Consider the following 13202-nt stretch of genomic DNA (forward strand, 5'->3'; position numbering starts at 1 on the left):
AGTTTTATTTTATTATAAAATATTGCTTTATTGTAGTTGAAATAAATTTATTATAATCTGAAATTAAAAAATAAAAATTATGTTTTTCCTATATTTTTATTCAAAAAAAAAAAAAAGAGAATTTACATATTTGTCTCTAGCATGACAGGAACAATATAATAAGAAAAATAATCTGTATTAAAAATGATTTGAATTAAAAAAATATATATATATAATTTAAGTTCATAATTTATAAGAAATATTGAAATTTTATTAAGAACAAAAACTATTCTATAATTTTTGAATTTTTAAAAGGAAGTTATAATAACTCGAAGCATGAAGTAATTCGAAAATAAATTCAAATTTAAAATTATTTATTATATGCACATCCTTTTTTTTTAATGTCATTTGATATCATTTTTATTTTATAAATAAACAAAAGGATTCTGTTTCGAATTTCAGTTTCTGAAATATTGAATATTATTTAATCTTTATTGTAAAATAATGTATATTAGATCGGTTTCTTGAATCGATTAATAAAAATTTGTGAAGGGTAAAAAGCAATGTTACTCGAAGAACATTTTAATGAATTCCTTGATATAAATTTTACTCGATTCTATATACAAACACCACATAATGCAATCTGTCTCTATCACTTCCGATTATCACGATGAATAAACGAACGAAAGATATTCGAATAATTAATCCAAAATATTGAGCTTGCTGGTAGTTTTCCTGAGTTGCGCTCTCCAAGGAATAATTTGTGTATCATCATCCATCTGATTCGCTTGCGTTGCATACGGTCCGCGATTCGAAATATTGGTGTCTTCCTTTTTCTCTTCTGCTTCTGATTTCTCTTCATGTCGGTGGGTACGTGGTGGATTTGGCGGATTTGGCGGATTTTGTGGATTTGATGGATTTGGTGGATTTGATGGATTTGATGGATTTGGCGAAGGCGAAACATCACGTCTTGGTGACGGTGTCGCATCCACTTTGAACGTTGGCATCACATGTGCTTGGCTCAGTCTATTTAAATAAAAGTATTATCGTTTATTAGAATTATGACAAGTTTAAACTTCATTTTGGGACATTATTTTTTTTTAATAATAATAATTCGTTTTATATTTTTTAATATCAGTCGAAATGAATAAAGACAAAATATAGCGATTGAATTTAAAAATTCATTACTTATTTTTTTATAATTTGGTACTTTTAGCATATTTAGTTGGTTAAGTTGATAAGTTTAAATTAAAGTTTAAATTAGATTAGATTAAATTATTAAGTTAAATTGTTGATTTTGTATTAACATTTTAAAAAAAAATTTATTTTCACGATAATGAATTTGGAAATTGATTATGTGAATACTTATAATATCACTTTTATGAAAATGATATCAATATTATTAATGGATAGACATTAAATACGAAACTTTTTATATTTTTATTGTATTTTTTGATAGCATTCAATGAATGAAAAATATCGAAAAATCTAAAAATTAGTTCAAAAGTATATATATTTAAAATTTGATACTTTTAGCATATTGTGTGATTTAAATTACATTATATCGTATAAAGTTAGATAAAATTATATTATTAACATCGTGTTAGCATTCTATAAGAAATTGGATGAGAGAAGGAAAAGTTGTTTTCACGATGATAAATTTGGAAATCTTTTGAATTTAGATTTTTATATTTTTATTGTATTTTCTGATAATATTGATGAATAAATAAATATATAGCAATCAAATTAACTTATTATTAACATTTGAATAATTATATTCCTAAATTCAAAACCATTATGTGACAAGACAAAGAAAGTTTAGAAAAATTATTTCCAAAATGAAGTTTGATCTGATGATAATTATAAACGAGCAAATATTAAACCTTTTTTCTTCATTATCCTTTTTAGCGAGAAGTTGCCTTTTCCATGCAGGAATCGCTTTTTGTCGTCTTTCTTCGTTTTCTCTGGCAATTTGTTCTTCTAATTCTTTTTTTGCTCGCTCAGCAGCTTTTCGTGCTAACATTTGTCGTTTCCATATCGGTATCACGTTTCCGGAACTATCTTTCTCTGGAATCTTTTGAAAAATCGATAAATTAACATTAAATAAACATTAAATGAAAAAAAATACTATAATGTAATAGAAGAAGAATGAAAAAAAAATCGATTTTAATTGTTTACCTGATCCACAAAATTCGAAACATTGAATACTTTGTTGATCTCGGACATAAGATTTTGCTCTTGTGTCTTCTCAACTTGTGCCATTTCCACTTTTAGTTTTTTAATTCCAGGAATGTCCTTGGTTCTTTTTAGTTCCGCGATCAAATCGGTTTTTTGAATAAAGAATGATTCTGAAACTAAGAATATCGATACTTAGAATAATCCATTAAAATATCCGACGCGAGTTTTTATATAGTATGTCTAAAAAATATCGGGATTTTTTTTTTATATTTTTCTAGAAACGTCATTTATTAATTGTTTATAATATTTTGTAGTTTACGCATTCATATGAATTTATCAATTTTTTATAAGTAGAAATTTTATATCACATAACTTATAGTGATTGAATTGAAATATTTTAACAAAGTGGAATAGTAGAACAAACGTTACTTTAGACAATATACTTGCTTATTAGACCATGATTTTATGAATTTTTGACCAAAGAAAAAATAATTATTTTTAATCAACCATCATATTTTCATTTGAATTAGTTTCCTGTGATTATTTTTTTCAAAACTAAAAATATTAATAAAAGAAATTTGTTGCAATGATATTTCATATCAATAATGATGATAATGATACTCAAAATGATTTAACCAGCAGGCTTTTAGAAATTTATCTTACATTAATTCACTTGTTTAATGATGTATTGATGCCGAAAGAACATACTTTGAGCAAAATAGATATTTATTGTAAATTTTTGAATATATTTTTAATCATATTTTTCATGTATGTAATATATAATTTTATTATTATTTTGTCATTATTTACTTACCATTAGTCATAGACACGCTACGCGGCGGAGGAGCAGAAAATGTTTTCGTTGCGTTCATTTTCGTGGTGGTTCTTCGAAGCTGAATACTCGTCAGATCTTGAATACTTATGGTCGCGAGTGGCTGCGGTGTTTTTGGGGATTCGAGATCGACATTCGCAATCATTCCAGATTCTTCATTGGTTCGTCGCAATTTTTGAAGTGGAGACATAGGTGGTGGTGGAGGTCCTGCAGTTAATTCTTTCTCTTCCTCTACTATTATCCTCTCCTCTTCCTCGACACCCCTTCTTTCTCGCTCCCCTTCTGTCGCAGCTACTACCAATATCTCGGGTTCTTGATCTTCTATCCCTTCCGATCTGATACAGTTTTCCCTTCGATCTCCGCTTCTGCTCTGTATATCCAAATTGTCCACCGATCTATAAACGTTATATTATATATAATTTTGACAATTAATTCGATATATCAAATATGAAAAATTTGAAACACATATTTTGATTTTTTTCTTTAATATCCTACTGACCTTGCTTTTAATAAGTTACTTTTTGTTGAAACCTTGCAAATACTCTTCAAATACTCGGATGGTTTAAGTAAAGTGTTCGAGTCCGCGTTCGCGAACTTGGGTGGTATAAACGGTAGCACCATATGTTTGTTGACCAGATGAGCCGTTTGACTCGTCTTAATTTCCTCGGTGTCCGCCGGTGGACTGGCAGGAGGTACTTCCGGCTGCTGACGCTCGCCGCAAGATACGTCGGACTTGTTGATCGCTGTTCCGAAACAGAAACGAGGTAGGGGGAACGAATCATAGTATGCGTCGGACAAGTGAAATCTAGGTAAGTGTATTATATGCTTGATGAGCGCTATGGTCTAGTAAGTGGCCGTCTTCGCGATTCACCGAGGCTTTAATTATTATTATCATTATCGTTAAAATCCGCGTACTAGCGACACATGTCGATTTTTCAATTTTAAAATCGGTCAGTCGTTCGACTCGATTAAATTTTTTTACTCCTTTTCTATCATTCTTCTTTTGCTTTCGGTTTTTTTTTCATTTCCTTTCGACTAATATATATTCTTGTGTCATTTTATAAAATCTTTTCTCTTTTTCGCTTTCCCTTTTCTTTTTTTTTTTTTTTTTTTTAAATGGTACGAATCGAGACAAGTTTGAGAATTGATAATGCTTACCTGTGGATGGAACAGACCCATTTTCACTTCTTCCGTTACGATTCGCATCACCGGATGCATCTCTTTTCTCTTCCTTTGCTGTAAGTTCTGCGTTTTGTTTAGTGTTCACCATAAGCACTACGATGTCCTCCTTATCTGGTAATGGAGGTGGTGGTGGTGGTGGCGGTGGTTTGGCAAAGCTAAGAAAAATGAGCGATATTGCAAAAGATGAAAAATATGATACTAATAACATAAACGATATTTTTTATTTTGTATTAGATTATTATAGATAAAATGAGCAAATTCTTAATAAGACGTTATTACAGTTATTACAGTTATAACGTTATTAAAATTATTCTAACTAAAATATTTAATTGATTATTATTAATAATTATTTGTTTTATATCTTATTTATATTTGCCAAATTAAATTTTTTACGTTAATGATGAATTTATTTTTTAATCTAATCTTCTAAAAACTTTATTAATGTTATTAATATTTTATACTATTATATACTATTATATACTATTTTATACTTTTTATATTAATATTTTATATTAATATTATATTGAATTTTAAACATGTATAAAAAAATTTGATTTTAAAAATAGATATTTATATTTTTTAAAATAAAATAATTAATAAAATATTTTAAATTAACAAAATATAATACTATTTAATAGAATATTTACTTAATTCCGAATGGTTTTACGAATTTCCGAAATCGATTATTTCTTATCAAACATTTTAATATGATATGTTTTGTCAAGAATTGTGAATCGGTTCCATTTCTCTTTGATTTTCCATGCTGTGGTCTTATCGTTCGGCCTACTTACTTGGCTCCGCCATTGACTGGTTTGATCTCCTTTTCGCTTTCTACTTGTGACGATTTAGTCGAGTTTTCTTTCTCTGAAAACGATAGATGATGTTGTGACCAATTATGTATCAATTTATCTAAAAATGTGTCTATACCAACGTACCATACGATGATTCAATGGAAAGCTTCCCATTCTTTCCAACTCGTTCGTTGCTGCTATTCCGCGATAGCGATGGTGTCGATGCACTAGACGAGAAACAAGGGATCTCGCTACTGATGTTCGATGACTCGCTCGCACTACTCGATCTACTGTATCTGCGATCGGTTTTCCGGGAACGGCTGAAATCGATTTCGACATTGATTTCGCAAACGTTCAATTAAAATTATTATACCACTCTCATGTCTCATAATAGTATCATGAGCTTATCGATAAATGAAACATAAAATTAAATTAGATATATATGCAAAAGTTTTTTTTGTTTTCTTTTTTATTGTATTGTATGAATTTCTTATATTTTTCTAGAGTTTCTAGAACATTTTATTTTTTGAGAATAATGATTGAAATAAATCATAATTTAATCATTTTTATCATTTATAAAATTGTATTTTACATATCGAACGTCTTAGTTTTATTTCTCTAGAACTTTTCACTATTCTATTTCTTAAAAATAATTTTTCTAAAAATATTCGAAATGGCTTCTAATGTCATTCAAAAGATCTGAAAATAATCAAGCTAGCTTTATTTTATTTAATATACAATTATAAAAAGAATAATTTATAATCTAATCAATTTGTAATATTATTAATTGATGAATTTTGCAAGAAAATTCAAGACTTAATAATAAAAAAATATATGTGCTCTTGATAAGCTACGAAACTATTTTAATATCAATAAAAAATAAATTAAACTATGTATTTCTCAAATTTTAATCATCAAAATCGTATATATAAATAAAAAAAAATACATTTCACGAACAAACACATTCTTATCTAAAGATATCTAATGATCAAAATGAATCATATAATTTAATTTTTATATTTTATTATTATGTGTGTTAGATTTATTTCTCTGGAATTTTTTACGAATCTGTTTTATCAAAATGATTTGATTTAAAATGGCTTCTAATGTCATTTAAAAAACCGAGAATAATCGAAACATTTGATTATTCTATTTAATCTATAATTATAAAAAAATAATTACTTCTAATCAATTTGTAATTTATTAATTTTCTAATTTTGTAAGATGGTCTAAAATTTGATAAGAAAACGAATATTCTCAATAAGCTTCAAATGAATATTTTAATATTAACGAAAAATAAATCAAATGGTGTATTTTTTAAATCTTGATCATTAAAATTGCAAATATACAAATAAAAAAAAAAAAACTTTCGTTATAATCTAATACATTCCACAAATAAACACGTTTCTAAGAAAAATATTGAATCGTCCTGCGATTACAGCTGACCGAGCGTTATCAGAAACAAATGTATTGAAAAATTGTTATTGCGAAATTTATAATTGTTTTGATATCATCAATTATCCGAGATGATTTTTCGATGTCAGCTTGTAGCGAATGTGTATCACGAACTGGCAAGCACAGCATGTATCGTATGTACCTTCGATCGGATGTGTTGTCAAGCTTCTTCTGTGAACTGCTAACTATACCACCGGTATCAGAATCCTGTCGCAAGCAGATTTGTTCGTATGCGTGCTCGGACGGTTCTTGACCCATTTCCGATTTGTTCGTATAACCGTTTTCGTTCAACGGTCTGTCGAGAACACCATTGTTGAAATGCACGTCCACTTTCACTGGAACGGAAACTATAATAAAAAACTAGTTTGATCATAACGCGAAGTTAACACGGAGGGAATCGTTGAATGTAGTTCGGTCTTTGGCTAAGAAAACGGGACACGCGCGAGCTCTAGCGGGAACGCGTGAAATATCTAGGACTCGCGCCACTTACCAGTCAAAGTCTCGTCTTTCTTTTCAAAGTGACGGTGTTTCTCCGTATCCGCGAATAAACGAGTGATTCTCGTGTAGACGAGATCATGAGGACTGTGCAAATAAAAAGATTCCGTATCCTTTGGCTTCACAGGCTCACTGATATACGCACTCATGGGATTTATATAGATTCCATCGCGAGGTCGTGAACCAGGTGGATGTAGGAAAAACGGCTCTTGAAACATACCGCAGCCACGTAACGAACACTGAAAGCACCACCATCATTGTTCTCATTATCGGTCGGTGCCGTCTCGCATACCTCTCATACCCTCTTCCGGAAGAGTGATTCGTGCTAGTTCGAGCATAAGCTAAGCTAAGCCAAGCTCGAATCGAGTCGAGCGGAGCCGAATCGAGCCAGACCAAGCCAGATCGAATTGGGTAAAACTTCGTTTTAGAGCAGCTGACCGAGAGCATCATATATTTTTAAACTCTTTTTTTCTTTTTTGATATATACTAGATATATTAAATAATACTAGATAAATAAGGATAAAATACATGTAACGGTTTTGACTCTAGGAATACATTAGTTCAAAGCCACTTTAATTAAAAGCCACTTTAATTAAAAGTAAAATAAAGTTATCCAGTATCTAACCAGTTCGTTTAATTTATTTCATCTAATCTAACTTACTTATCTAATCTAATTTAACGTATATTTTATATATTTTATCTCTTTACTTTCTTATTTATCGAATAAGAAAATATAATAAAAATATAAAAAAATAGTAATAAAATATATAATAGTTTGTTGAATAAAATTAATCAATTATCGTTTCACATGATAAATTTGGAAATAGATTATATAAGTATTTCTGTTGTCAAAATAATTTGATAATATTAATAAATATGATCTGAACATAATATGTATTTAAATAATAATTAAATAAATAAATATTACAATTAAATAAATTATTATATTAAAATTACGATATAATATGCTAAAATTATTAAATTTCTAATCTTTTAAGTTACGTTAGGATTCATCACTGAAGATGCATTTTATAATGACATAAATTTTCTATCGTTATTATTCCATTATATTATATTATTATTATTATTGTTGTTATTGTTGTTGTTATTATTATTATTATATTTAAACATTATTGTAATAATTCATTTTTACTACATTATATTATTATTAATATTGTATTCCTACTATATTATGAATTATGATATTATGAAATATAAATTAAATAAAATAATATAAAGAATTTTCATAATAGTTAAAAAAAGTTAATATATTTATAAAATAGTACATTGATTTTAAAACAAATATATTAATATTAACATCTATTTAGTAAGTTACAAACATTGATATGTTAGATGAAACAAGATAGAAATAGAATGCTTTATTTCCATTATATTTTATTTCTATTTTACTTCTAATTTATTAAATGGTTTATAATTTAATAAATAAATATTAACCAATATTTTTGCATAACAATTTTTGTCAGTCTTTAGAATCGATCTTCCACAGATATCTTACGAATATATATATATTAACATTTTATAATATCATTCTTGATTTTATATATATATATATATATATATAAATAATTTAATCATTTAGAATAATTTTTAATAATATTAAAAAATATTTTAGATAAAAATTGGATAAAAATTTCAAAAGATATATATTCTTATTAAATATTAGTTTTTAAATATATAATTATTATTCATTTTTTTAAAAAACTCAAAAATAAAAATTTACGTGTTTTTTAAAAAAAAATATAATTTTCAATACAACTTGTTATCTCCTTGAAAAAAAGTTATTAAACAAGTTATCTATAAAAGAATATATAAAGCAATATTTATCTATTCTTTATTTTTCTTTATAAGTTTTAAATTAATTTTAAAATTTAAAATTAAAATTACCTTTTAAGCGAATAATTTTTTAATATATACATTTTTTACTAAATATTGAGCTATATATATATAACCTAGCACATTAAAAATATATGATTCTATTTAAAAAAAAATTTCATTTTTATTTTTCGAAATTATTCAATTTTTTTCTAAAAAATTTGTTTATAAAAAATATAAAAAATAAACGAGATATTCTAAATGATCAACTTATCTTGTTCCTCTTTTTCATTTTACATACATAAAGTTAATATAATTTAAATTAACTTTTAAATTAATATATTCCTAAATTTAAAACCGATATATTTTGTCTTTATTCGTTGGAAGAATTGAAAAGAAAATGATGGCCGAAAATAAACTTTAGTTATTAAATTGAGACGAATTCAAGTCATATATGTTTCTCTCTTCCAAATTCGATTAATTGTATATGATTCACGATCCAATTCCATACGACTTACCGCTACCTTAACGATAAACGATTATTCTAGTATGTGCTACTAGCCTTGTCGGCGGAACTCGTTGTGCAGCTGCAAGTCGTCACGTCGCTCATGTTCTCCGAATATTCTGAACCACAACGATCCCTGGCCATTCTCCCGGTGACATTGGTGCAGTGAGTTTCGCTCGTTTCCTACGGAATCCCGCGTTTCTCATTTTATTCTTTTTTCTTTTTTTCCATTTTAATTTCATTTTAATTCATAACCGTGTTATGGACACGTCGATAGAATGTAAATAGGAATGAAGACGCAATTAAGGATTGAATAAGGCGTTAATAGAAGGTGAAAAACGAATAGTTTTGGAGATAGCGTCAAACGATCGCGCGAAAAAGTTTTCTGCAGCGAAACTTTCTATGCGGAAGAATGAATTTAAACATTGCAACTATAGCTGCTATCGCCGTTGCGATTAAGATAAATGAGACGATAAAATGTAATCACCGTTGCGCGAGAGTTAAAGTCAGGCCTGGATTCGAAATTGAAATAAGAAATAGCTTTTTGAAATAAGACATCATGAATATAATGTTATTTGAAATATAGATAATATTGATTTATTTGAAATAGCAATTTCAAATAATAAATTATATATCTGTTTTATAATTTTTTTTATTTCAAATCTGACTAAAAATAGAAAAATAAAAGTTATGAACAATAATATTTCATTGTATAAATGAAATTAATATTATTTCTATTAAAGTTATGAATATTTATGAAATGAAATTATTTAAAATAATATTTCAAATTATCTAAAATAATTATTTTAAATGATGCTATTTTTTAAATTTAGTTACTGTTATATGCAATTTATTAATGAATTCGTGAACATATATGAAATTACACATATTTTCATAAGCATCGAATATATCGACATGTCTAATTGATCTGGATTTATGACTCTGATCATGGCCATTTTGCGTTTAAAAAATATTTCTCAATGCTTCACTTACTATTACTAGAGAAAAAAATTTATTATAAACATTTATAAATTGCATAGCAATTGTTATGTATTATAGCAGGAGATTTATTTTTGACAATTTTTAAATTATCATGTTAAAAAAATATATTCTACTTCATGTAGTAAACAAAATATAGATAAAAAGTATTAAAAAAATATTATAAATTATGTTTCGTGTAATAACAATAGATATAAATTCATTTCTTTTTTGCATTTAATAGAAATTTAATAGAAAAAAAAATTTGTAATTAAAAAAACAACAATAGATCAATGAATTACATTTATTTATGATAAGATGTCAATAATATTAAATATTATAAAATATTAGTCATTAATATTATTATTAACATTTTGATATAAATCAACAACTTCAAATTTCATAAAAAATTCAAATAAAAACTTGTATCTATCTCATAATTTACTAATTACTAATTGTATCAAAAAATATTTTCAATTATTACTTTTTTTTTAATATAAAATTAAACTAATAATTTTATATTATTACATTTTTTTAAATTTCTTTCAAATTGTTGCAAATAAATTCACCATCTTCATTTCCTGCAAAGTCTCAATTAGATTTTGCTTCAGAGAAACTCTATTTCGATGACGCTTCAGGAACTGCGATAAAATCGCGTGAAATTGTTTTAAATCGCATTTCAATCGTGACCCGGGAACGCCATAAGCGTTGAAAGATATGCCACGTGCCGCCGTTCTCTTTCGTTCGTGTACTGTATGCGGAGAAAACGCGTTTCGATTCTTGAACCGATACGCCCGAGTTACCCTTTTCGAAGCAACGTTCTGGCTTTCGCGCTGTTACAGACACTGAGGATCGAGGGTAAAGAATCGCTCGAATAAACACGATATCGTACATAATTGATCGTAACCCGTGTCCGTGACAACAAGCAATCTTTTCAAACCACGATTCTTTTCTTTTATCAAAATTTTCTAATAGTTGTCCATTCGTCGCCTTCCTCACGAAACCACGATATGCTGGCTGCATAACCAGGTGAAGGACATTGAATGGTGAATGATGGACCATAGATGATATAGGTACGATAAATAATTTCGCGCGACAATCAAATAGGAAAACAAATTATTCGTTTCGTGCAATTTCAATAAACAAATCATTCCTCTCATACAATTTCATTAAATAGATTTTTCATTTTCAATATATCTTTCGATTTAATTTTGAACGAAAGATACTTTCTTTAATCAATGATTAAAGAAAGATTTCCCCGAAATTCTTTCGATTGGTCGATCCATATGGGAAGTGAGGATGATTCTAAACTATGTCGATCCGTTTGAATCATAAGGAATGATTTTTATCTCGCGATCGATTAAACGAAATGCTTATTGATTATATGGGATAAAATATACGAATTAAAACGAATGCAATTATCCAAGTGACATTGCTAATCTTTCGTGCGTTTATTTTCGAAATATAATTTTCAGATATTTTAAATCATCAAAAGAAATTGAAAAATACCGTCATTATTGATTCGTGAGGGTGAAAATCGGTAAATATCATTTGTGAGATCTTTTGATCTTGTTCTAATTCACTTACGTGTATACCCATGCAAAATCGGGACGATCGTTGAATGTTTCGCAGCAAAAAATCTAGAGAATCGTCGTCCAAAAAGGAGCCGATTTATCCGTAAATGGATCGATTCGAAGCATTCGTGACTTTGAATCTCCGTGGAACCATTCCGTGGAACCGCAGTTAAAAAGTCGGTGTTTCGTATCGCACCTATAAAACCGCGCTGATTTAAAACGCGCACTACGTACACTTAGTCGAGTCACCGATAAACTGGAAGGAAATTAGCTTAACACGGGTTGATCAACTACTAATAAATATATATATATATACATATATATATATATATATTATTATAATATATATATGTATATATATATGTATATAAGCACGATATTTCAAATTGTCTAATAAAATTTTTTCATGGCCGAAAGTGAGAACTCGAGAGACCGGTCGAACAACAAACTCAACCTGTGCACGCGGTAAGCGGCGGACCGAGACTCTCTCGAGTCAAGCCCACCTGTTCTGAAGCGAGAGCTAGTCGACTGGCCCGCGCTACCTGTCGGAGAAGGGATACGTGTTTCCTTGGCTATAGTTACTACCGATCTTCGAATCAAGCTCCGTTCTATGCTCAACGTCTTTTGCGCACCGCGCCACTTTTCCCTCTCTTCTTTTTTTCTTATTCGTCGCACCCTTCCGATTTTCAGTTGCCCCCTCGTCTTTTTCGTCTAACGCGTTTCGATATGGTTCGATGAATATGATAGACTCGATTTGCGAAAATTCGAGACGTTAAAAACAGGAACCAAGATAATTGGATCGGAACCTCCTCGTTCGTTGCACGAGCGTTAAATTGTGCGGGCGAATTATTTTTTTGGTGTGTACGAGCTAACGAGAAACAACGAGTTGTAATAACGTTCTTCGGCCTGCATCCGTGTGTTCTCCGTTAGTCGGTTGCCGTTCGAGCAGGATGCAGAAGAAAGGTTGCCCGGAGAAGGAATCTTCTGCTTGCTATCTCGCTTAACTGTAAACGGCCCCCACCTTTTTATAATTTCGTTCTCTCGGCTAGTTCGCGTCCCGCCAGATCGAAAGGCGGACGCGACTCTCTTAACGCGCGGCAAATTACTCATAATTAGCTCGTTTCGCTCGTCAACCTTCTCCGCACATTTCTTCTCCTATTTTTCGAATGTATTAAAAGATAATGTCTGTTTAAAAATAATGATATTCTGTTTTGACCGAATTGTTTTTATTTAGATGAATTAGAATTAGAATTCATATTTGGTAACTTTTAACCTTTTAACTTTATATTTAATGAGTTAGGTTTTCATCATGCATTTATAAGTCACTATGAATGAGTTTTACTTATCGATTGAATGAAGAAAATAGATTTGTATCAATTCACAATGAATAAAGTAATAGC

At 28.7% G+C, this 13202-nt stretch overlaps 1 protein-coding gene across 3 annotated transcripts; it reads right to left on the bottom strand.

The window, feature by feature from the left end:
* Positions 1-543: 543 nt before the first annotated feature.
* LOC409402 lies at positions 544-12354 on the bottom strand. Of its 3 annotated transcripts, XM_016917404.2 has the most exons (13): positions 12257-12354; positions 11816-11998; positions 9308-9433; positions 6908-7151; positions 6560-6764; positions 5107-5282; positions 4963-5035; positions 4148-4326; positions 3489-3732; positions 2972-3384; positions 2158-2333; positions 1863-2053; positions 544-1005 (listed from the first exon to the last, which is right to left on the bottom strand). In XM_016917404.2, exons 2-13 carry the CDS (start codon positions 11825-11827, stop codon positions 681-683), a joined length of 2364 nt encoding a protein of 787 aa, XP_016772893.2. In that variant the 5' UTR covers positions 11828-11998; positions 12257-12354; the 3' UTR covers positions 544-680. The 3 variants fall into 3 exon arrangements, with proteins under 3 accessions (XP_016772893.2, XP_026295190.1, XP_016772895.2); XM_026439405.1 differs by lacking the exon at positions 12257-12354 and having other exon boundaries at positions 11816-12106; XM_016917406.2 differs by lacking the exon at positions 12257-12354 and having other exon boundaries at positions 6560-6752; positions 11816-12105.
* Between the last annotated feature and the right edge of the window lie 848 nt (positions 12355-13202).

This window comes from Apis mellifera, linkage group LG3 (assembly GCF_003254395.2).
Source record: "Apis mellifera strain DH4 linkage group LG3, Amel_HAv3.1, whole genome shotgun sequence".
NCBI lineage: Eukaryota > Metazoa > Arthropoda > Insecta > Hymenoptera > Apidae > Apis > Apis mellifera.